General features: G+C 37.8%; 1 protein-coding gene across 1 annotated transcript in view; it reads right to left on the bottom strand.

The window, feature by feature from the left end:
- The window catches only part of LOC104514882 (serine/threonine-protein kinase ULK4-like), a gene marked incomplete at its 5' end in the record, with an annotated part of 60,668 nt that extends 34,021 nt beyond the window's left edge, over positions 1-26,647 (bottom strand). Inside the window, 3 exons of the mRNA XM_010158685.1 lie at positions 13,421-13,606; positions 22,921-23,019; positions 26,481-26,647. Coding sequence (XP_010156987.1) covers positions 13,421-13,606; positions 22,921-23,019; positions 26,481-26,647 — 452 coding nt within the window. The remainder of the gene's footprint in view (positions 1-13,420; positions 13,607-22,920; positions 23,020-26,480) is intronic.
- Positions 26,648-27,209: the final 562 nt, after the last annotated feature.

Genomic DNA, 27,209 nt, shown 5'->3' with positions numbered 1-27,209 from the left:
TCAGTATGTTCAGTAGTCTCAAGATCTAATGTGTTTCATATTGTTTGGGAATTACACTCAGAACTGCAGTGCTGCCGTGATACTGAGACAGTGTTCATCACTGCTTTATATTTCTCGCCTGTAATAATTTCAAGATTATTTCTCACATCTAATCATTTCAAGGCATCATTATTTTTCTTTCTCACATACACATATTCAGCAGTAGTCAATACTGCCCCTTTCATATTCCAATCCACATCCTGCCACTGTCCTCTGCACCTTGCCTTACTCCCAGATGTCCCAGAGTCATTAAATCACTGTCAGAGTGATTACATTTGCATTCTACTTTCTCATCCAAGTTCAACTCAAAGTATCATCATTTTGTAAGTTTTTTTAAGTATTCTGCAAGGTATTAGGCAATAGTTGAATAAAACAATCCTGGCATTTTCTAGTGGAGATGAACAAATTTGGTTTGCCTTGTTTCAAAGCCATTTGAACTTTGTGGGTCAAAAGCTTGATTACACCATTACTAGGTTCATCTCCCATTTAAAACAGTTTGTTAAAAGGGGAGTGAGGAAAAAGACACAGATACAAGCTTTAAAAAACAAAAAATACTGATGCTAGTTTTGTTCTTAAGATGACAATTAGGCTTCCCACACAGTTTAGTCTCGGATCACAGCATCCTATTTCAATACATTTCATTTTCTTGATGTGTACAACTAAAGGAACTTCAGTTCAACTCAGAATAAAAACTGTTAAACCAAAACACTTATAGATACTTGGTCTCTTCTTCCTATCCTTTAATAAGAGAAATAAATATATTTTTGCTAGGACTTAAACTAAACTAATGATTTGGGATGCCAAATCAGAGAAACCTTTTGTAGGCCTGATATTCAGCAGTAAGTCATTCACAATTCCAGGAAATTTGATTTTCTTTGTAATCTCTGCAACTAAATTTGGAAAATTAAGGTATTTCAAATCCTAGTAATTTTTAAAACTTTTAGCCATTATGTAGATAGAAATACTAAAAAATTAGAAAAGTGATCATTTCATGAGAAAATTTTAAAAGGTTACAGAATAGTTATCTGGTTTCAGCTGTGATAGAGGTAATTTTCTTCCCGGTAGCTGGTACAGTGCTGTATTTTGGATTTAGTATGAGTATAATGCTGATAACACACTGATGTTTCAGTTGTTGCTAAGGAGTGCTTAGCCTAGTCAAGGATTTTTCAGCGTCTCATGCCCTGCCATCTTAAAGCAGGCAGGGGGTACAGCCAGGACAGCTGACCCAAACTGTCCAAAGGGGTATTTCATACCATATGACATCATGCTCAGTATACAAAACAGGGGAAGTTGGCCAGGGAGGTGGCACCGGTGGCTTGGAAACTAGCTGGGCATCGGTCAGCAGGTGGTGAGCAACTACATTGTGCATCACATTTTTTATATTCTTTTACTATTTTATTATTATTCCCTTCTTTTTCTGTCCTATTAAACTGTTTCTCAACCCATGAGTTTTACTTTTATTTTCCAATTTCTCACTGCCATGGATGGGGTTAAACCATGACACCAGTATATAAGCCTAATAGGTGTACACACACATAAGCACATAACAGTATGCTAATAGAATGTAATGTAATGTAATATAATTACCTACTCTTCAGATCATAAATAGTTATTCAAAACTGAAGTATGAAGCTGCAAGAAGGGGAAGAGAGTCTTGCTGAAACCTGCAGTGGTCAAAATGTAAGATGAGAGGCAGCATTTTAATATTCTTGCTCCTTCAGATTTCAACATCAATTCCCACAAAGCTTTCAGCTTCATTTAAAAGGAAAAAAAAAAAAAAAAACAAAGTAAGTTTCAAGAAAAAGTCAGGAGCATCTGGTTCAGGAAATGTGTGAAGAATCAAAAACATGTAAGTAGAGGTGGAAATGTAGAACAAAAGACATGTCAAGAAAAGGATCCTAACAAATATAATGGTGAAGGTGATATAGAGACTAGAAGACTCTATAAAATTATTCATTAAATAACATCATCTTCAAAACATAATATATATTCCACCTTGGAACTACAATTACATGAATGAATTGCATGAGCATCTCCCTGATGTCATCAGAGCTCCTCAGTGGAGCAACAGTCCCTTCAGCAATCCTGAAGGCATATTAGTTAAGTCTTTCAACGACAGCAGTAATTTGCTTTTCAGCAATAAGAATTTTCCTCACCAAACTAAAAGAAATATTGCTGTATTAGCAGAGTCAGGGCCACACATAACTGACTGATATATGGGGCACAAATTACTCTTAGCTACCTTATAGTTATAGACTTTGAAGATAAATATTGTGTGTCATTTGGTGAATATACCCCCATTTATATTGCTAATACACAAACTGTCTTAATGGTTTAAAATGACAAAAGAGGGCCCTGACCTTCATAAACAACAGTTCCTTTTGTGCTTTGTGTAAGCCTTTTATTTTATTACGTATGCTAAAAATTACCTTTTATAGTATTTATATACTGGTAGTACTTTGAAGAAAAGTAACACTATGTCGATGTGTTAATATAATAATTTCCACAAGAATTATTCGACTGTAAAAGATCAGAGTTAAAACCAAAACCACATTAATCTGCTTTGTGTAGAGTTTTGCTCTAATGAGAATAGCACACAGCTACTCACTGAGAGGTCTTGGTTACAACTTGAGAGTTGACTAAATGCTGCCTTATCAGTAAGCTTGGCAGAGCTTTTCTGCTCCAGCACTCAGGACCAGCAGCACTGGGTCCAGAATCCCTTGGGAAATCCTGCCTTCCTATCTCCCTAAGCCCACTGCAGGGACAACCTCTGCCTGGGGGACACGGAGAGACCCCTGTGATGGCGTTTCCTGGAAACACTGGCCTCTTGCATGAAAAGCCACAAAGGAAGCATTCAGTCAGAATGAGAACAAGGTATTCTACCTCAATTCATTCTTCTTTTTTCAGTGATGAAATGGGACATTAGTAAATTGCAGTTACACATAATTTAATTTGTTTAAATTATTAGTCTGGTGGACTCCACTGTTTAGTATACATACCTCACATCATGTATATATGGCATATATTTACACACACATTTGGTTTAGCACTGGTGGGGGTAGGTTTTGATACAAATTATCTTTTTCTGATGTAATTCCAATATTCCATAAGTCTATTCATTACAATTACCAAGGACTTACCACATAAAGGTCAAGTTTTCATCCATAAGGTACAATATTATGCACTATGGAACACACCAGCTGGACTTTTCAACTTATACTGGGGTTATGCTCTGCAATTATGTGCCAGTACACCAGTATATTTTATTAAAAAAATGAAATTTAAATCAATGGAGCTGTTTGATGCTATAAAATTACATGCATCTGTTGATCCCTTTCTACATGAACACTACATGTTTCTGGAAGTAGTACTCTTTTATTCATATTAAAGGACTTAGGTAATCATCTGTTTTGACAAGACTGAGGATTGTGTGTCAACTTCACTGCTCTTAAAATGCCCCCTGAATGGTCTAAATAAGCAAGTTGTATAAGCAGAGTAGGGCTGGTATGCAAATTATGAGACACTCTCACGCTGCATCATAATAACTCGTCAACTAGGCACTGCATCCCAGAGGAAGCATGTGCTGTGTGAAATTTAGGACAGTCATTCACAGCCATTAGAACACTGCACCACCACAAATTACAGTTACTATAAATTTATAATGATGTTCATATAAAAACATTATGTTTTAATAGTTTAAAGAAGTGACAGCACCGAGCACTTTATAAATGTTTAACTACTAGAGTCTTCATAATTTAAAATGTGGAGGTTTCACCACTGAAGATGCTGCATTGAATCCCTGCTTGAACTTGGGGAGGGGGCCAGTTACTGTAGAAATCTACTGAAAGCCTAACTGCAATGCACACAAATGCTGTGTTTAAACATAACCTTGTTTCACAACATTTACATGAATCACAGAGGCACCTGAAATTGTGCAGCACCGTGTTCATAAAGCCCAGCTACAGTCATCATTGCCAGGGATCAGTGTTGGAGCATGGGCCCCCTTGGGGAAATCTGAAAGTATGCACTTACTGTTAATGAATACGTCCACCAACCACTAGATGCATGAAATATCCAGGGAAATACTTGTCCTTCATTATACGTATGTTCTGACTGACGCTTCTAAAATAATTTTCATCTTTGATCTTTCCAACAATCTCTGACTCCTGAAACACTGCCTTCCTTTTGCTTCATATGGTCATGCTGTCTGGTCCCATTATCACGACCAGCATACTTTTGTTGTAATTGTCATGTTTTCACCCAATTTCCATCTGTCTGTAGCTGAAATGTCCTATCAGTCTAGGGCCCGAGCCCAACCTTTGCCTAATTCACGTGCCTTAGAGCCCCACATCCTCAGAGCTCGATGGCCAAGGACTGTCTCCCTCTACAATGTACCTCTTTAAGCACTCCAGCTAACATCCCCTGCTTATCTGCATCCACACACTGGCTATTAGCTCTGTGACCTGCAGGTTTGCTCATGGCAAGATCTTTGAAAACACCAGCTTCTCAGCAGTGCTCCAGCCTCATAAGATGAAGAGGGTAAGGATCTGGACAAAACGAAACGCAGCTGATGTTTGTCAGATGCCATGTTAAAGTGCAGAACTTGAAATATACCAGGAAAAAAACCAATGGGTAGAAACATTGGCAAGGAAAATAAGGGAGCGCTGAAGATGAACAAAGAGGATGTGTCAAGACCTTTTACTCTGATTGTCCAGTAATATGTGATTTAGAAGTCAAAGGAAGGACCACTCCTTTCCAGCAGGAAATTTAATTCCTACATTAGATTTCCTCCTGGTACATGGTAGTTAAAATTTTACTTACACACTGAAATGTAATGCACTATTTCACCCTCCGTAAGCTTGTCAGCAAGGAGACTGAGTTTAAGAGAATAGATGTAATAAAAAAGGGAGGTTTCATTGAAGGATTTGCAGTATGAGTTTGCAAAAAGTCACCTTAATCCTGGTTTCTATGCGTACCTTTGTCATCTTCAACATGGGCAACCAATATCATTCAAAGCTCTCTTATTTTCTGCTAATGGCCTCACAGGAAGACTAAGGATTTTTTAATACTCCTGTAACCATAGGAATTTGTATTCGGAATAAAATGAAGACACATTGATACTAATAATCAGGAGCAGCTGGTCTGCTTGCACAGAACTGAACGCTGCCAAAGGATATGTTTTATCCAGGATGGTCCATTTTTGTGTCAAATTATTTCTTATTAGGGAGAGTCACTTTCAGGCAATTTCTTGATCTTATTTTGGATACAGGAAACAAGCTGGATTGTTCTCTGGAGCAAGAAATGATTTTTTTTTACTGTGCTTGCACTGAGCTTACCACAATGAGGTCGCACTCTGCAGGCACTAACACAATTCAGTTATAATAATAGTGAAAGCAGCAGCAACTACTGCTTGTACACACCCATTAATGCAACAGAACCTGGTATTAACATTCAAGATGAGAGAATAGTTTTAATAATTTAATCTTATTTGATTGGTTTCAATAGATCCTCTTCAGCAAAATGTTGTTGATATTTACTACTCCTTACCTGAGGACCGTGAAATATTTTGCAAACATTAAACATCACGGTAGCTCATGAGGGTAGGTGAGTAATATTAAACATAAAGCTACCAGGACAAAGCAGAAATCAGCAAAAGCAGGAGCTGTCCAGCCGTATATTAGAATGAAAAATGAAGGAAAGCCAATAAAGCAGGCCTCTGATGGAACGTCTGGGTTGGGAGTGGGAGAACTCCGTACATGATTTGCTAGCAAAGCAGGTGTTTGTCTACATGGTGAAAATACCAGACGAAGGATAGTGTGCTCTCTTCGACACAGAGAAAGCATTTCACGGTTACAGTAAAAACACTGACAGCAAATCAGTCACTGCAGAGGTGTAAACGTACAAAACAGCACCTCTGGATTGAGGTAACCATGGATATTCCAGACCTATCACCAGCTGCAAAAAGGTGGGACCTAAATCACAACCAAAGTCAGAAGTCCCAGTAAATATTTCCTTAACCAAAAGCTGCCAAGCTACACAAACTCCTGTTAACTCCCCAAACGGTAAGTTAATTGCATAAAAAATTCCTCACCACCTGACTTTACATATCACTACTTAATGTTCTGATTTTACCACAGGCTACATGAAGCTGAGTATTTTTAACAGAACAGGCTTGAGGACTCAGAGTGATCAGTTGCAAAAAAAATTCTTAGCTTAGATTCAATAAAATTGTAATTCTCACAGTTGTTAAGAATTTGACAACTTAACTTTGAGTTAAGAATACCCCAAGTCACATACAAAAAGAAAATACACTGTGTTTCCAGTGCATGCACAGGGTTATGAACTATACCACATAAAGGTAATTAGAGCAAGTGTAGTCAGAGAAGTATAAAATTCACACAGCAAAAGAAGATTCTGATGCAGCCAGAAATAAGCAATCCTCTAAGCCTGGACAATCCTATTGAGATTTAAATATTTGCCTTTTCTGTGAGGAAAAAATGAGCAGAGCATTCCTGTACCATCTAGTGCTCTGGGTCAAAAAACAGTGAAGTTTTCTGCAGTCTGGTATCAGCCACAGAACTTCTGGACAGGATCAAAAGTGACAAGATACAGGAAGATAAGATTTCCAGGGACTGCACTGGTGACTGAGGCTTACCCATGGATACTTGTTTTGTATAAGAATAATTACTGGAAAAAAACTCCATCAGTATATAACTTGAGAATGCTGTGCTTAAGAATTTTGGTGAACTGAAAGAAGGATATTATAAAATTCAAAGAGGTAAATGAAAAGGAAGGCTAATCAGAAACAGAAAAGGCCTAGTAACATTTTTTCAGTGCTCTAACCAAATGTGAAAATTTAAATACCAAAATGCTCTTCCCTCTCCTCCAGTAGAAATCACAGGATGAAAATGTCAAAAAAAGAGGAAGCCAAGGACAGTACTAACATATTGTATTAATACTCAGCAACCTGAAAACACTCCATGAGTTACACAAAGCATAAATGAACCTGAATTTAGCCCTTCACAAGCCACATGAGTTAGGTCATAAACATGCACATGCTGCTAACATGAAACAGTATCTAAACATTTCAGATTAAAAATTAAAATTCTTATCAGACCTATACAGTGCGTATTTGTTTTCCTGATTCCAACACACAGCATATAATCAGTCAAGTTAAAATTAAACATGTATACTACTACAAGGAATGTCATGGAATCTCAAATGATAATCAACTACAGTATCCCTCTCACATCTGGATATCTTAGTATTACTAGGCATACAAACAACATTTTCATACAGTACTTTTAAAAAGTGTTTTTTGAAAAGCTATGTTCTTCTTAATATCAAGTAAATAATTAAAAACTAACTAATCCATATTGTAGGTCTTGGTATTTCTTGTAGAATGCCTGAAAACAAATTGGGATATTATTATGTTTTGACTAATCAAAAATCACATTTCCATTGACTAAATGTTTTCCTTCTTAGTGCTACTGAAAATGCTTTACTAAGCTTTAAAAAAAAAATCTTCCATCAGTGTTTAATGATGAAAGTACAATATTTCATTTCCATGAGAATTTGGTAGAGCCCACATGACATCGCAAACTGAAGACAAAGTTCAAAATAAGAGCTTAAGTGAGATTTAAAAAAAAAAATAGATCTAAATTACTCAGATAATTTAATCAATATTGGCTCAATTCTTCATTCAGTAAACAACAAAGTACAGCAAAGGAGCTGTGCCGCAAGAGAACTATGCCCACTAAATGCTGAATTTCTTTAAATTACACTGTACTAGCTCTATTTAAATAATTCTTTAATTGTCGTTTAAATTGTCTTAGCGTTCTTGTGATTAACTGCATTCATCTACGCAGTAATTTAAACCATTTGTTTTTAACTCTCTGCTGTAAACTCAATATATTGCTTCTCAACCAATGGCAACAGCCTGGCCCAGCAATTCTGGTTCACTGACTATTAATGTTCATCAAGGACAACATAACTTTTATATTAAAAGGACTGTCATAAGACTGTCTGTCAGTCAAACCATACGCAAAATTCAAAAAGCTATACTTAAAAGCTTACTTCGCAACTAGATAAAACCCAGAAGTGGAGGAGGAAGAGAATGGTCCCCTTTGCCCCTGGGGACAGGGAGACTCCCCCACCCAGCTTTTTCTCACTCTATCAGGGTAGGGCAGGGCCTGAAGTGCCATGGCAGAAGGTTGCCAAGCAACAGCAGGCCCTTGAGGCCTCCCCAAATCTCATCTCTGGGGACTCTTTCCAATCGCATTAAAACCCATAAACAAAGGCCAGTGCCGAGTGTGCTGCAGAGGGAGCTTCCCCGCACAGTGAGATGGGTGAAGAGGCATTATCCTTCCCATGTATTTGCTTCAAAGCATTCTGAGAAACCCGACCTGTTTATGAACTGCATAATGTATCTTAATGATGATTAGTTTTTTCTTCTGGGGAGAACTTCAGTTGTTTGTGTCTAACAAAATGCTTCATCCTACCCAAGACCATTACACTATTAGACTGACGTCAACAAAGGATGGTCTATAAAGAAGGTTTGCAGGCTTGGTAACAACTTGAAAAGAAGAGACTAATACTAACGAAGGATAGAAATTGTTTGTATGAGAGCCCTCCAGATTTTAAAAAAGATATACCATTTAAGGAAAACGTACCTAACAACATGTGCATTTACAGTGAGTACATTTACACATGCCAGCAACCCACAAGTGAGTACTGTATTTACAGTCTAACAAGCATCTCTGTTAGAAAATTATTCCTTAGAGCAATGGCATGTTATGGATTACTTTAGTAATTAATAAAATTAATTAAAGGCACACTTAAACGATTCAGATTAGGAGAAAGACACAAGTTTTTTCTCCAGCCAGGAGAGATTATTTGAGCACTGTGCTCTCTGGGCAGAAGATACACCAACAGGTTCCCACAGCTTTGGGAAAGCTGCCCTGGGGAAGCAGACTCTGCTGGGAATTGCGGCACAAGCACCTCCTTGTGGCGCTGAATCCTCGGAGCTGAAGACGTAATAGGGATGCTATCTGACAAATCTCTTGGGATTTTGCTTCACCTTCTTTGAGGCAAGCTTGTTGTAGGTGTACTCGTGGGAACCTACGGAGGAGCAAAACTCCAGCAAGAAGTTTGACTTACTGAGGGATTGAAGAACTCTTACCCCAAATCAAACATTTATGCTACTCAGACTGTGTATCTCTTCAAGCTTTAAATGTCTTTCAACAAAATGCATGATCAATGATTAATATAATGATCTAATTATTATATCCCAGATCTAATCTGGGAACTATCACAGTAAAAGTATGTACATATATTTTAATATACAAACGCACAGCTGTCGGTTCAAGAGATGTGAACTCAGCATATTTGTATAAAACTCTGGATGATATCATTACTATGCTACCTGACAGAAGACAGTCTCTCTCCATGCGGAGACACATGACTTGAAAGGTATTTTAGACATAGTGGCCAGTGGTTCCCCACACTTTAGTTCATTGGAAACAGGGTAGTAAATCTGCCTGCAGGTACACAGCGATGCTGTTATGGCCCAAACTGTCAAGGAAAGCAAATTAGTGTTCAAAAGCCCTAAAAATGAAATTAATGCAAGTTATGGACCTTTGTCACAGCCCAAGTATTGTCATTCCAGCCTTAACCTCTTGCAGCCTAATACTATTTGAGAAATCTTTACATATATCCCAACAGGGTAAATGACAACCTAAATGTCTTGGTTGCACACAAATAAAGCAACTTTTACATAGTTATGCAAATCAGTGAAAATGAGGCTCTAGGAAGACAATCAGAAAAAAAAAAAAAAAGGTGTGATTTAGGTAAAATTCAAATATACCTCCTGACAAGTACTTAAGGTAAAAATCACAGAACAAAAGTTCAGTCTCTACAGTGAGCGCACAACTGCCTGTTAAACCCTTACTCATTTTTCTCAGAGTAATTTTTCCTTATTACTAGATGGCATAAGAAAGAGTCCTGTCTTGTTTTGAAAGCTGGAACATTTTATTTTTGAGTACCCAGCTATAATTCCACAGTGATTACGTGTCCAGTGTAAAAGATTTTGGCTAGTCCTACAAAAATTATGGTGATAATCACTTGCCTTTATATTACATACTAGATGATAAATTGAGATGGCATGCAGATTTACACCCCATCCCCCCCCCGCTGGGAAAAGAGAAATGAAAAACATTTCAGGAAAGCAGGCAAAAATGGATCTATTTGCATCCTAAATGAAAATTTCTTCCCCTTCACGAAGAAATACTTTAATATAGACGATTTACTGGACTATAATAAGATGCACTGTATCTTCACAGAAGAGATGAAGCGATAAGATAGTGATCTCCTTGAAGGGTGGCAGGAGGGGCGCTTCCAGAACCAAAGAATTGGACAAGTTCACTCTCCTGACATCACTGATCAGTCAACACAAATGCTGCTGAAGATGAAGAATATCTAAACAGCATTGTGGTCTAACTCAAGATGAAGCAACCACAACAAGAGAGTTAGTAGAAGGGCTGAAGGGGGCAGGCAGAAACACACACACACACAAAAAAACCCAACCCTGTTTGTTTGATTCAATAATTTTATCCAGTTTCTGTCCACTATATCAATGCCACTGAGAGAATATTCTTGAAAAAGATTGGTGAACCTGGTCTTGACAGAGGCAAAATCTTTGAAAGCTAAGAGATGATTATCAAAACAAACAAACAAAAAAAAAACCCCAAACCCAAAACCCAGACAGAAGACAGTCAATGCTGCCTCTTTAAAGCTTTTAAATAATCCTTACTTACACAGTTACAAAAGTTAGCTCAAAGCATGTTTTTTCTGATTTTCACTCCTAATGATTTCTTTTTAGAGCAAAATAAAGCCTGTAAAAAGGTCTGTTCATGGCAATTCCATTAACAAGTCTGTGCAAACATATATATTTTTCCCCCCAGTCTGGCCTATATATTTATTTCTGTTTAATAAACGTATAGGACAAAATTACAAGGCAAAAATAAGTGAAGAAATTGTTGCAAAAAGTTTATGTCGTCCTGCAGTCAATTTGGTGGTCAAAGTCGACAATGAACATTTTAAAAAACCCATACTCAATACAAACCTCCAACTTTATCCAAAAAGCCCTCCACACACTGGAGATGAATAAATAATATTAAATTAAAACAACACATGGATATAAATTTCCATTTCATCAAGGTAAGGTCACCTTGTATGTCAACAAATTCTCTGACAGGCTTTAAACTTGAGACATCTGTCTCCATTGGCTCACTGAAGTCATACAAAACACTTGGACAAAGATTAACTGGTCTTACTGCTATGCCTTTTCCTTATTTCCAGAAATGCGTGCTATAAAGGCATCTATAGCATGAACACATTGAATTATTTTTGTATGATCCTGCCTTCCATAAACAATACCTGTGCCTCTAACAGCAAAGTTAATGTAACCACGGATTGGAAACCGCCAAGAATGGAAACTGATGCACTCAATGATCCTTCTATTAAAATATTGCTTAGATATTAAAAAAAGAAAAACACTGCTCTAAGCTTCAACATTCAGCATGAACTGCTGATGTGGGCTGAATCCTTCTTAAATAGATATTATTATATTTCAATGTCTTTTGTGATTATGACAATTTTGACAAGATAATGATCTCCTATGAACAGGACTTTTTAAGGTTTAGAGAAATAATGTAAAATTTATTAAATAATCTGTCAAATTATCTATGAACCCTGCTTTCAAAAGAAATCCTATGATCTCATTAAAATAATTACAGAAAAATCTATGCCTGATATTATAAATAACAAGTACCAGTATCACTGATATACAGCGGAGAGATCTAAAAGTACAGGAACCTGCAAGATCCAAGAGGTGACAGCATAGCTTTGTTCTCTTAAGATAGTCAACAGAAGTTTCTGTGATAAATATCCTGCAGGCTAGGTCAACTTTCAAACCACAGTCATCAAAACAGAGGGAAAGGAAACAAGTCTTCAGCTATGCTAAAATTAAATAATCTAGGTATGTATACTGCAGCCTCATTTCTCTTTCCTTTGCTGCCTCTTTCATCCTGTTGCTTTTGGGGAAAAACAAAAGGCAGTTCTACATAGCACAACAATTACACAGAAAGAGAAGTAAAGGTACAAGGAAACATCGATAGGAAGTGTCTTAAAAAAATAATATTTCCTAGAATTCTCTTTTCAGGAACAGCATGACAAAATGAAGGCGTGAAACCAGAGATGATGTCAAGAATAAGAGAAGTAATTATTTTTAAACAAAATCTCTATTTTAATTTGATAGGGAAAGACACAACTGAGCAAAACTGGGAAGCAGGGTATGATGTTTACTTTCCTGTGGTGTAAATACAATATGCAGGAGACACAGGACAGGAACAGCTCCAAAAGGTCTACAGGAGAGTTGCTTCCTCTTAACCCCTGCTGCCACTGATTATGGCTTTACTCTAGTAGTCAGCACCGCACTTGCAAGATTCAAGCATCTTCAGTAAGACACAACTGAGCAAAACTGGGAAGCAGGGTATGATGTTTACTTTCCTGTGGTGTAAATACAATATGCAGGAGACACAGGACAGGAACAGCTCCAAAAGGTCTACAGGAGAGTTGCTTCCTCTTAACCCCTGCTGCCACTGATTATGGCTTTACTCTAGTAGTCAGCACCGCACTTGCAAGATTCAAGCATCTTCAGTCTCTTACACCAGGGAAGTTACCCTCTTTTAACTGAAAACTCCTGCTCTTGGAGAGTAAAGGGTAATCAACCAATGCAAGACAAAAAAATACAGCATTATCTGAGAGAATGTTACAGAGACAGCAGGTTTTCCACCTAAGCTACTTGAAAGACACAAGGCTGCTGTCACGTCACCATATCGGAGCATGACAGAACGGAAACCCCTACCCATCAGTTACATCACCAGACTAAGTCCCTGCACGACTCCCTCTGCCTGGCATCCTACGTTACAACCACTCCAGAAGAAGCGGTCCCTGTCTCTCGGTGAGAATGAGGAGTCACCAATCTACGCCCAAACCTACATCAAGTACATCAGAAATTTGTTCCAATACTTCATAAAACTGAAGTGTTAAACAAAAACATAAATAACGAGTTATTTCAATAGCTGAATGGTTAACTGAAGTAGGGGAAATTCAATAATTATTTTGTAAGACGTTTTAAGTGTAGAAACCTATCTTCTCCAGAGAAGTTAACTGAAATTTAAAGATATTAAATATAAAATCACATATTTTGTTTTCAAAATTCTTTTATACTGTTTTTTGCTTTAAGAGGGAAAAAATAAAAGGCAAAAAAGTATGATATAAAAGAAACATGGACTTTTTAAATGTTTAGAAGTCAACTCACCAGTCTCTTTACAATTCTCAACAAAAGCTTCAGTTGTCGTGTATCTTTTTTGGACCTCAGTACTTCAGCAAAGCTGTCCATGTTTTCTGGAGACATACTGTCCTGACTGTTCCCTCCATACAGCTGAACCAGCAATGATAAGCACTGCGAGGCACTCACAAATATTTCAGTATCTTCACTGGGAAGCTAAAAATGAACAAACAAAAATCAAATTCCAATTTCAGAAAAATTGCGTATCACTGGGGATTTGCAAGAGTATTAACATTTGCACTGTGCCAGAAAAGAATAATTTCTAGTTGACTGATTCAAAATTCCATTAAACTAAGCTTAATAAAGTGATGAAAATACAATTAAAATGTATCTGTCCTTAAGCAGGAGTATAACAACGTCTCCACTATGGTTCTATGAAATAGCCTATATATAGAGACATCATAAAATCACTGAAAACATTGGTCCCAACTCTGTTCTTTTCAGACAGTATGTTTTGCTTTAAATAGAATTAGTAATAGCAGAGAGTATCATTATAGCCATGATGTCTAATCTTCTACGTAATGCACACCATAAAACTTCATTTAATTATTTCTAAATCACGGCTATGGCTTCTGGTTGAGGTAGAATGCGGGCTATCTAGCTGTTTAAAGGATTTTAAGCAGACACATTAGGAGGTATGTTTTGCAGTTTTTAACATTTTCCTGAATTCCAGCTTTTCTGTACTTCTCTGAAGAGCAGACACTGGAGCAGGCCTTAGCAATGGGATGGAAAAACTCTTTTCTGGGAAACAGAATTATAGAAAAGATTTGGGAGCACGGCTAATAATCATCTTCAAATGAGCTTCTGGTAGTATGACACTGCTATCAAAATGATTTATAACTTTCTTGAAAGCACAGGCTGGAAACTATGAGTAGAGGTATTATATTATGCTTGTATTTGGCACTGTTGGAATGACAACAGGAATGCAATGCCTAGTTTTAGCACAGACAGTTCATGAAAGCTAGTGAAAAAAATCATAGCGGTTTCTCGGGAACAGGCAAGAGGATGACAGATTGGAAAACATAACAGCAAAGGACAGAAGGAATTCAATGTCTATAGCTTATCAAAGGGAGGTTAAAGGGCACTTGATCATATTCTCCGTGTTACATGTGAGAAAAGGCAGGCTGAGGATAGGTTAATTCCTTTACCTGAGAAAGGACTGGTAAGAGATAACAGCTCAAAACATTAGGTAAAAATTCAGATTAGAAGAAAGACAATACCTGGATTTTCTTTTTCCTTTCTGTCTTTAATAAGAATGATTAACCACTGAAACAACTTTTATAGAACTGAGATAGACTCACCATCACAGGCAATTGATATATCACCTATATATACATATTTCAACATAGCAAAACCCTTTAATTAGGAATTAATTTAGGAAAGTTCTGTGTCTTGTGCTATACAAGATCCTAGACTACATGGTTACAATAGCCTTTTCTTGCCTTACAAACTATGAAGTGAACAAAACATACCAGTGGTGGTCTTAACCAATGAGCTACAGTAGTGTAAAAACACCTCATCACTCCTACCCATTTTTTTAATTCCGAAAGTACTATTTAAAAATAAAGAAGCCAGATTAAAGTACAGTTAACAGACGATCCTTGTTGACAATAAAAATGAAACTATTTATATAATCTGTCCAACCATTTATATAACATGCCCAACCATTTTGATAATGATTACTTATTTAATCTGCAGAATGAACTCCCTAAGTTTCTTCATTTTAAGGAAAACCCATACAGCTACTTTAAAGCAATCTGTGAACATATCATCAGACATATACTCCTCAAATATTCAAGCAGGAATTCCCCTGGGATCTGCATGCAAATACAATCCTGTTTTCCATTAGCTTCACAGAGCTGGCTGTTTAAAACAGACTGAACGGAGATGTAAGCGCTGAATACATAGCCCCAAGACATATCACATTCTATTTGACCTAATGCTATGCAAGTGACAGGACCACAGCAGCTACTTCTTCCGCAGTTTTGCTGTATGGTTTTAGTTCATTCCAATCTAAATGCCACCTATTTGACTGTTTCCTTTCCAACATCTCGAATTATCTAAGAACATCATCAACATAAATAGCAAGGTTAAAAAGGAGGAAAATCTACAAATAGTAACAAGCTTTATAGCTCCATTTATAGCTTCAATCCTTATCAAGTTAAAACAGAATCCACTGATCTAACTGGGGGCTTTGAGCCAACTTATTTCCTTCACTGAAAAAAAATGCTATTAGGTAAAGGAAGGAAAAATGAAACTACTTTAATATATCTCTCTCATGCCTTTCAGAAGCAGCAGTCTAACTTACAGTTTGTTACTAGATCAGTGCAGACAGGTATATGAACCACTTCCTGAAGAAAATCACAGTGCAAGAACGATACTCAATTTTCAAATGCTGTTTGTTGGGTAACCAAACAGGAAAAAAAAACCCAACCAAACAGTGAACATCTGGATGGATACATCCTTGCCTGGTACTGCAGTGGAGGCTAGTTCCCTGGGCTTCGTAGGCACAAAATCCCATGTGTAATCAGTACTCACAACAGCCATACTTGGAAGTGAGACTGTTCCCAAGGTCTTTTTCTGACAAATTCACTAAATATCAGAGGAGTGGAAAGGCGTCAGTCTGTGTAGTAGACTGCCCCTACAACAAACTTGCATCAAGAAATACACAAAGCACCATGTCCTTCGCAATTCTTCCTGACACCAGGGGTGTACATGACTTTCAAGGAAGCAAATGAGCAACTCCAGCCTGTCAGCGTTATTCCCAAGGTAGGCTTTTTTAATCCCCAGTTAGCAAGACAGGGGAACATTCTGCCCTAGGTGAGGAGGTGCTGAGCTTGGGACAATGGCTTTGTTTATCTCCTCCTGGCATGCCCAGCCTTATATCACTGTTGCTGCTGTTCTTTGTCCCCCCATCACGAGAAAGGAAGACCCTGAAACTCTCCATCCTATAAGCCTTGGCTTCAGCTAGGCTCGTTTTTCACAGGATATGAAGCTTTCAGTGACCATCCTCCAAACCTCGCCACCAGTATCAGTCCAGGGTGCACAGTATTTGCCAGCCATGACATTGTCCTGTTCAATCACAAATGCCAATGAACTCCTTCAGCCCCTGTTGTGCTTCAGGCTATTCTGCTCCTCTGCTTCACCAGCATCCCTTTGAGCTTCAGTGTTATCTAGAGTTTGGGAGGCAAGCTGCTCTCATCCTGGAAAATTCCAGGGTATAACAGTAACAGCATAGGTCTTGGATGAATAGGAAAACAAGCTGAGAATAGGAAAGACCATATTTACTCTGGAGGGGATGAGAATCATTGGCCTACAGTCTAACCCATCAATAATTAAGGTAGAAGAGGAACTCTCAGCAGTGTTCCTATTTAAGTATGTCTGCATCAGCATTTTTCTCTATAACTCTCACCATTTTGCTGTTTCACTACTGACAAGTAGCAATTTAGATGTCAAAGTTGCAAGTTGGTAACCTGAAATTCAACACTAGCTGCCAGTCAGTGTTAATACGGACTATGAAGAGAAGGGGACATGAAGAAAATTATCAGTATGAAAAAAAGCAGTGACTGAAAATACAATATGTGTAAGTACAGAACAACACGGAATAAAAATTCAGCTTTCAAGTGAATAGTGTCTAATTTTTAATAAGAACAGCAAAGCTAGAATCACGCTACTAGACAAAAGAATATAGGGGGGTGGTTCATCTCTTAATCAGCTGGAACAATGGTCTGATTATTTTTCTAATCATAATTCCATTTGATATGAAGAAGTATATTTCAAGCATTTGAAATGCATCTATAGTTTTCCACAACAGCAGCTACTTAAGTTTTTGTTCTTTCAGGGGAGGAGAAACCCATGAAAAACTAGAGTTCAAACTCTTTAGGAAAAGATCTGCCCCCTAGTATTTCATAATTACATGAAAAACCCCTCTAGTTGCCTTTCGTTTCTTTTTGCTTTATCAGTCAGAGGGGATTATGGATTCAACCCTTCAGCAAGGTAGAAACATTAGTACTCCTTCCTGCAGCTGTTCATATTCTGGGCTAGTGTATAGCTTGAAGAAAATCCAACACCTTCAAATAAATTACTAACCAGCTGAAGTCAGAATTATTGCCATTCCCTAACTGAGAACCATACATTTGTTTTCCACTTCAACATTTTAAAATAATGCCTCATGACGAGACTTTTGTGCAATGTAGACTGTGTATTACTTAATTTTTAGGGCCATGTTATAACCTACTGTAAACAGGCTCATAACGTAAAATTCTACTTCTCTTCCCTTCGGGATAGAAACCGCGCTGTGTATTTTAATGTTAATGTGGTGAAGACCAGGAAGTTTCTTGTTATTACACATCTATATTGTTGCAGTCTGTTGTCAAAAATGCCTTCATTTTGAACTGGGTCGCAGCGTGTTCATGAATTGCAAACCACTGCAAGAAACGTGTGATCATTTGAGCTGAAGTGGCAGTTTTCACACAGTTCGAGTTGTTACAGCAGCTAATTTTAGAGCTACAATGAAACTGTCTGGATTACCCGGAGGGGACACTATTTCAGTGCATTAATGAGGTTACACACAAAGCGAGTTTATTATGGTAAGAGATAGATGTTCATTAGATCAGTAATGTGATTACAGAACGTGCTGTAAAGGAAGCACCATTGATAACTATAGGGAAGATGATTTTGCAAACGTTAAACAAAATGTAAAAGCAAAACATTATTAAATCCGCTAAGTTTACTGTACTATTCTTATTAGTAAACATGAACAGTTTTAAATGAAAAAAAATGATTATATTTTGGCTTATGGCAAAATTGATGTCCTCCTGCATGAGGGGAAATATTTTAACACAAAATGTATTTTCACTTCATTTTAATCCAGCCTAAATGCTGAGAAACTAAATCCTCATTCTAAAATTCTGTGCTTGTGACAATTTATTCTTATTTCCTTTGGTGTGTTTTTCTTTGGTGGGTTTTTTTTGGTTTGGGGTTTTGGTTTTTTTTTTCCCCCTTGTGTGTGATTTGTTTTGGTTTTTTCGGGTAGCTCTGTATAAGAAAAGTTTTCAAATATGCTTTGCAGATACTATTTCAAATACAATAACAGTAATATGTTATATAATACAGGAAATAAACATACATCTTCCCACTCTGACCACAGAACCGTCTGCATTCCTAAGAAATGTGAAATAGAATTCTACAGTCTACAGGGTTATCATTCTCCTGCAGTCATTTTCATTATTCATTGGCAAATACCTTCACGTACTCGGAAGTCAGGGCACAGCCTTAGAGCCAGTGCAATATAGAGACAGAAAGGACCTAGAAGAGACCATCTCACTCATCCATGTGCTCTGAGGCTTCATATTTGTCCTCTTCATGTTTGCACATGATTAACTGGTATTTCAACAGTAATATACAGAGCACAATAATCAACTTCAAATTTTACTAGTAATATGATAATGAAGAAGCCGAGTACCAAAAGACAAGAAAAGGTCTATCCCAGCAGTCCAGTAATCTGCAGATAAGAGGCTCTACACCTGGGATCTACAGATCTAGCATCTACAGAGAACTAAAGACTTTCAGGTACTGACAAGGTTTATGAAAGTTTCTGTAAATCCACAATGAAGCAAATTTTTTTTTTTTAACTATAACAGAACATAAAAAAGCAGAAGGTATTATGTTCCTTCCATAACTGCTGCAAGTTTAACAATGAAATTACATTTATCATAAACTCATTTAGATTGGAAAAGACCTTTAAGATCATCAGGTCCAACCACTCACCTATCCCTGCCAAGTTGACCACTAATCCATGTCCCTGAGCACCACATCTACATGGTTTTTAAATACCTCCCGGGATGGTGACTCAACCATTTCCCTGGGCAGCCTGTTCCAATGCCTGACAGCCCTTTTGGTGAAGAAACTTTCCTCATATCCAATCCAAACCTCTCCTGGCACAACTTGATGCCATTTCTTCTGGTCCTATCACTTGTTACTTCAGAGAAGAGACCAACACCCATCTCCCTACAACCCTTTCGGGTAGTTGTAGAGAGCCATAAGGTCTGCTCTCAGCCTCCTCTTCTCCAGCCTAAACACCCCCAGCTCCCTCAGCCGCTCCTCAGGACTTGTGCTCCAGACCCTTCCCCAGCTCTGTTCCCTTCTCTGGACACACTCCAGCACCAGACCCTTTAGGCCCCTCTTTCTTGCAGTGAGGGACCCAACACTGAACACAGGATTTGAGGTGCGGCCTCACCAGTGCCCAGTACAGGGGCACAGTCACTGCCCTACTCCTGCTGACCACGCTGTTCCTGACACAGGCCAGGATGCCGTTGGCCTTCTTGGCCACCTGGGCACACTGCTGGCTCATAGTCAGCCGGCCGTCAACCAACACCCCAGGTCCTTTTCTGCCTGACAGCTTTCCAGCCACTCGTCCCCAAACCTGGAGCATTGGTTCTTGTGACCCAAGTGCAGAACCCGGCACTTGGCCTTATTGAACCTCACACAGTTGGCCTTGGCCATAAATCCAGCCTGTCCAGATCCTTCTGCAGACCCTTCCTGTCCTCAAGCAGATCAACACTCTCGCCCAACTTGGTGTCACATGGCAACTTGCTAAGGGTGCACTCAATCCCCTTGTCCAGGTCATTGATAAAGATACTATTGATAAAGATATTTATGTTCAAGTGGAGAAACATTACACAAAAAACCTAAATATAATTAACTTCTAAACACACAAAGCTGCCAAGCAGAAAATTAAATGGTCTATTAATTTTCCTCTTATTGATCAATTAAGGGCAGACTGATCATGGGATTAAATATTGGATTTACAAATTTGCAGTGGTTTCTGCATGACAGAATCTGTAATTATTTCTTCTTTTGCATTCTTAAAACCGCTGAAGTTTCATTTACATGCAATCTAGGTTTCCTACACTTGCTTTGCTATCCTCCAGGTGATAGACTAAATCACAATTAAAGAAGGGAAAAATTCATTCTAAGTTTTTGACATTTTCAAGTTTAACTCACATGGATTTTGAGGTATTATTAAGAGAAATAAACACGTAGAACTGGAAGAAAATAAATAAATAGACAAGTCAATGAGGCATGGACCAGTCATCTACTTGAGGGATATAGATATCAATAAGGGAAAGCAATTATTCAAAATGACATAAGAAACCATAAATATGGGAAGAAGGGTAGAAATAAGCAAATCAGAGAAAACAGTTTTAACCCAGTATCTTAAAGTGATGATTAGGTCAGAATTTAAGACCTTCATTATCTCCTGTAATGATAGTTGACTTAGAACTGAATGTCTCAAAATAATAATCATAGAATCATGGAATGGGTTGGGTTGGAAGGGACCTTACAGACCATCTAGTTCCAACCCCCTGCCATGGGCAGGGACACCTTCCACTAGACCAGGTTGCTCAAAGCCTCATCCAGCCTGGCCTATAGCCACGCAGCTCAGTGAATACAGAGAACTACTGTCAGCAGCTCCGCAGAACTAAAGCTTAAGTAGGCCTGAGTCTTTTTCAGGAGCGGGAAGCATATGCATCTTGAGAGACCCACTAGACTTCACAAAGAATGTAGTCCTATTTAATGACATTAGAGCACAAAACATTTTTAAAAACTGGATCCTAAATGTTAAAATTGTTATTATGTTGTTCAAACTCTCCCAGCCTTAACAGGAAATGTTTAATATGGGAATGGGTAAACAATTCAAAATTTAACAAACGGAGCTAAAATAACTTTCATAAATCCAGTCAAGCACACGTATGTAAAGAACAATATACACACATTACAAGAGACAATCACTCACTTTTACAAAATACTTGACAAAATTCAAAACTAAGCAAAAAAAGCAGCAGCAGCAATGGTCTTTACGCTTTACCCATATGTTAAAATCAGCAGGTTTTAAATAAGCATTTTAAACACACTGGAATCTGTAGAAATACAGAACAAAGCAAAACCTAGTGGCAATTTGCAGCCACGCTTCTGAAATAAAAGGGCATGTCAGAATCTAATCAGTACATGCTAACTATACAATTACCTTATCCTTTAATTAAAAACTTATAAAAGACTTCCAGGTGGTATAAGGCTGAGTAAAGCTTGGCCTCTAATTTTTTGTTCTTTAGAGAGTTAATAGAATTTAAATTTATGTCTAGTTTTACTTTAAAGGAACATTTGCGTCTCTTCATGTCCTAACTGTTTATCATATATAGTGATTTTTAAAAGTTAATAGAAAGTAAATTAAAAAAAAAATGATAAAGATGAAATATTACACAGTTGAAATTCATTCACTTTGTTTCAGGTCATTCAGTGAACATTTCCAAAAAGCCTTCGTCAATGGCTGGGTAAAATAAATCCAAAGGAGGATTTAGCAACAAGTATAATGCCAAAAATTAATAGAAAAGGAATCACACTGTTCCCAAAACAGGAGATGACAGACAGTGCTAAAGATAGTAAAAGGGCCACAGGTATTCCTATCACAATACATCTGAAAACCTACATTTAAATAAAAACAAAAAAAAGATTGGGGCTGGAAGAGAACACAGTGAATCTGAAATGCCTCTAAATGAAATAACGTGGAAAGGACAGTGTGATGTGCCACAGGGAAATTCTCACATACCATTCTAACGGCTTTATGTTGAAGAAAAGGCTGAGGCAGTCTCTCAAAACCCTGTCTGGCTCCAGAAGCATTCCTCTACTACAAGCTGCCTGTTGCCCCCAGAGCCAATACAAATCCCTGGCACAGAACGATGCAGGTTGAGCTGATGGGATGTGTCAGGGCCACAGTGTATCACTCAGCGGAGATTTTAATGCAGCACTGTGACATCTAGTAAACTCTGGAAAAGGCTGACTTCAAACAGACTTCAAAGATGTTTACAGATCACCAGGGACCATTCCCACTCGTAAATCCCTCAGGATCACGTTAAAACAAAACTAAACTCTTGAGAAAAATTCAGAAGGCTCAAAACCAAGAAAATAATACTGAAATTTATCATTCACTGCAAACATTTTAAGTTTACTTAATTTTCTAATGGCAGCAGTACTTTTTGTTTCAAATTTTGACTACCATCCATTCTCTATAGAGTGATCAGTAGTCCGTTGAGCAACCTGATCTAGTGGAAGGTGTCCCGGCCCATGGCAGGGGGGTTGGAACTAGATGGTCGTTAAGGTCCCTTCCAACCCCAAACCATTCTGTGATTTTATGATTCTATTCTAAAGGGGTAAAATTTGGCTACACATTTGTACCTGACCTGAGAACGTGCAGCCTGCCCCTCATCCCACTTCTATGCGCGGGACAGACTGAAACCTAGAAACCTGCAAGTCACTGTGACCTATAATTTCTTAGAAATCATGAGTCCTTCCTTCCTACTAGGTGGGAGCTTATGCACAATGAAAAACAGCAAACAGATTTCTAAGATGTTGAATTCAGTTGAATAACTTCAGCAACATTCCAAAAGGCTTACAAACAAGCAAATTCTCACCAGTTGAATAAGCAGGCTAATTAGGTCCGTCAGGGGTTTATTGATAAGCAGAAGGTCTTCAGCAGCCTGTGTGTCCCCTCCTGCGCCAGATTTCTGTGCCTTAATAAGATGAGGAAAAATAAAAAGCAACCTCAGTGACTGTTTCATTATGAGAAACAAGTTAGGTCCATTAGGTGGTCAATGTTTGAACGGAATTTTGAAGGAGACTTGTACACTCTTTTCTAGTTAAGCGTCCCTGGGCTCTGAATGAGCAGTTACGCTCCCTGTGCCTGTAACAATAAGCACAAAGCAAGAGACTCATGCTGTCAAGCCCATTCTGCACAGGCTGAGTATCCTGACCTACCTGACATTTCTTCAGCAAAATGCTATAAACTGTATATGCAAAAGGTATCTCGAAAGCCTTAAATGTTTTATTTATTTGTATTCTCTTTCAACATGACATGACTATTTTATCATTAAAGTCCAACTTTTCTTCCCTTTATCAGGAACAATTTTAAATGCTACTCGAAACAAGAAAAATCAAGGTGACTGTAAAGTTAGGATTCTCAACAATGATGTCCAATTTTGTCTTTCTGACTCATTTTGTATCCTGAAATATTCATAATAAATTATAATAGTTTATTTTTTAAATAGCAATAATAAAACCCTTAAGTGACAAAAGTCTGTGATATGACTTCCTACTACTTGTAATCCTGACCATTGTCACCCCCTTCAAGAAAGCACACTGCCCTCCTAGGCAGTGTTATTTATGACCCATCCCTGCTCCAGGATACCAGGAAGGTCTGCTTACAAGATTTTTCATTTCATTTCATTTCATTATCTTGTAGCACTTTGGACCATGACCCTGTACAGTCTAGCTGCTGTAGGAAAACGTAAACATTTCCTCTAAAGAACTCATTTAAAAATCACTTTGTATTGTGTTCCATTTAAACATTTCATTCCAAGTATAATACCTGAGGATTTTTGTTTGGTTAAGCAAATGCAAGAGCAGGTCCCCTGAGACAGAAGACACTCCTGCAGAAGCTCCACTGTTGATACTGATGAGTTGAAAGGACAATGCCTTTCTTCTAGGAAGAATTTTGAAAAAAGAGATCTAAAGAGATGTTTCTCCAGGTGAGAAGAAACACTGGTATGTCCCTCACTGAGGCTCACCACAATGACCTGGAATGCTGAAGTCCAAGGGCAAAAACACCATAGTGCAGAGAAGACAAAAAAAATGGAGTGTTTATATTAATCAAGAGAGGGAAGTAAGCCACTTTCACTTCAGCAAAATTTCCAACAGCTTTTTCTGTTAATGCTTGGGTGAAAGACAGACATTCTTTATCAGGCACGTTTGAATACTTTCTTTAACTTTCATATATTTAGTGTATTTGGAAAGAGAATGAACAGCATCACTAAAAGAATTATACTTTATATATGTCACATATATGATACACACTACACCATGTTTAAACCTACATGAAGTCATTAAATAGAGTCCACGTATCAAATTGAGATTGCAAATTACTTTCAGCTACTGTGGATCACCTGTGGGACATGATATGATGAGACTGTTCCAAAACAGATACGCAAGTTAATCTGAACTTCTATACCATTTCCATTAAAACACAAGTACTCGGACCACAGAGAGCAAACTCTTGAATGAAGCTGGATACAGTTATCAGCACCATTCAGCAGAAATGACTGAAATGCAAAGGAAAAGTGGTGTCATGTTTTGACTATGCAGCTGCGTGAGGTGATCACTTTACATATAAAAAGCTTTAAAAGGATTCAGGTGAAGGTAGGACTATTTCAAGTTCTGTTTCAGAAGGTGTCTTATTCAGAAGACCCCTATGAGAAACAATGCAAGAATATTTGTTGTCACTACCCCGATGCATTTAGTGACACATGGATAGCAGAGTATTACGTATAGATGCAAGTTAAATACCAGCCAACAACTAACGGCCATCATTCAATAGGGTATGTGTACTGAGGCATCTGTAGAACCCACAGGGGCCCTGTAATGAGTACCATCAAGACAAGTAAGCTAAGGCAAGTCACACCACCCTAAAATTAGTTTTCTAGGGGCGCAGGGCAGAGCTATGCTTCAAAACTCACTTTTCCAGCTGATTCTTGTTAGCCTTCCAGATCAAAGTAGATTTGACTAAAATTGGACAAGACTGGAGTTTTAGTGCATAAATCAATTGATGTATTCATGTAAAGCCAGAACAGAATTTGGCTTTGAATGTATAGATTTAATTTTGTATCTAAATAAAAATCACCAGTTTCACTAATGCTGCCAGTCCATGTGCAAGATCCTCTCTCCTGACACGTGCCCTCCAATATAATTGGCCTCCGCTGCTGTGTGGAGCGTACATACAGAATGTATCTCTCTGATTACATGGAGTGCTGCCAACAATATGACAATCAGCAATTAGACTACAAAATTTGATTTACAATGTGATTCTTAGATAAGAAACCCATTACAGAACCTGCTATTAGAGGACTCAAAAAAAGACAAAGTATTGTACCATCAGATCTAAATCAAATTTCTTCCAAAAATGATAAAAAACCACCCACTTCTCACTGAAATATCTGGTTGATAACATAACTGATTATGTAAACCTGTGTAGAAAAAAAAAAGGCTGAATTTTCAACACCCACTTCATACATTAAACCTTCTTAATAAATAGCCAAACCAAACCCCAAACAAAACCCAACCAACCCCCAGAGAGGACCTTCTCGGAATAAAGAAGCCATGTCCTGAACGACAATACAGGACAGGAATCTCTGTCCTGAAGACATATTGGACCTAATGGTCTTCTCTGTTCTTCAGTAGATAATCCAAAGAACATCAAAAACCTAACGTGAAGAGTAGGTGGTGCTGATTGCAGACTAAATACAGAAGTTACTTCCACTTGACCAACGCAGAAATTTGGCAGATCATTTAAAAACAAAACAAATGCTGTCAGCTTAGCATCAAGTCTAAAAAATGATGAATGTTTTTTCTTGTTTTAAGAGAGTTATGTGAAGTTTCTTTAAATAGTATATTTTTGTGCTCCATTTTGAAGGAGGAGGATCTCTTCTTTGGAAGAGGAAGTCCTACCATTGCCCTGACTTGCAGTCATTCCTACAGAAACTTGAAAGACAAACTGAGCAATATAAGAGAGGAAATACTTTAGTCAATGCACATGCAGAGGTTACATATGCTCAAGTAGAGTAATTACACATGATTTATAATGAAAGGATGTTGGGTTTTATGGAGTAATCTTTATGAATGGAAGAAAAATGGTTTGACCTTGAGTAAAAGTTGAATCAACCTACTTAATGTGCTTAATAAAAAAACCCAGTCAAGTAGGACCTGTGTTTCCAGCACATGGTGAGACTAGTATAGATAGTCTAGCCAGGTAAGTACATGAAACAGTAACATGAAGTTGAAAAATACATGCTTTTCTCTTTCTACCCAACTAAAAATTCAATAAAATCAGAATAGTAGGAATTTCATTATTAGGATAATGGGAAGCTACTTAAAAAAAAAAATGTTTTAAGATTGTGATGACCCCAGAAAATAAATTCCATACCTGTAAAGCCTGGCGCACAATGTTTGCTGTATACACCAGCACGCAGTGCAAAATGTCAAGCAAGGACAGAAGCAGGGCATTTGCTGTCTTGGTGCTGCTTTTATCATCTGCCTCCAAGTACAGAGCCACAGTCTCTATCAGGAGATTACAGATGTGATGAGCCAGTCCTACGTAGAAAGTGAGACCAAAGAAAGAAAAGAAATAGACTATCAGGAAAACAACAAGGAAGGTAGCCCAGTTAAAAATAATAGATTAGCATGAAAACAAATTTCACATATATTATCAATATTTGTTAAATTTCCTCTTTTTCTCCATTATTATAATTACCTCCTCTTCTGTTTGGAGCAGCACATAAACAGAGCTAAACTGATACAATCACATCTGCTAGCTGCATGGAAAATTATGTAACATTCATTAAACAAACACTGAATCCTAAACTTTTTTGTGGCGTGCTGGTATACAATGTCCTTCACAGCACTCTTGGTCACAAGAATTAAGCAATTACTCCAGGCTGTTACAAAATGACACATCAAGGTCAGAGCCTAAAGTTTTCTTTCTTAGCTGCTCTGCCAATTACAACCTTCCCCATACGCTTTAACTGTAGAATTGAACACTGTTATGCTTAACATACAATATATTCAGAAGAGCATTATAAATGAACTAATGAATATTAAACATAAAATGCTACGAAGGTTCGTTTGACTGATGGTAGTAAAAAGTTTCCTGAAA

Source organism: Eurypyga helias, unplaced genomic scaffold (genome assembly GCF_000690775.1).
Source record: "Eurypyga helias isolate BGI_N326 unplaced genomic scaffold, ASM69077v1 scaffold39, whole genome shotgun sequence".
NCBI lineage: Eukaryota > Metazoa > Chordata > Aves > Eurypygiformes > Eurypygidae > Eurypyga > Eurypyga helias.
This window is presented reverse-complemented; position numbering and strand designations above follow the sequence as displayed.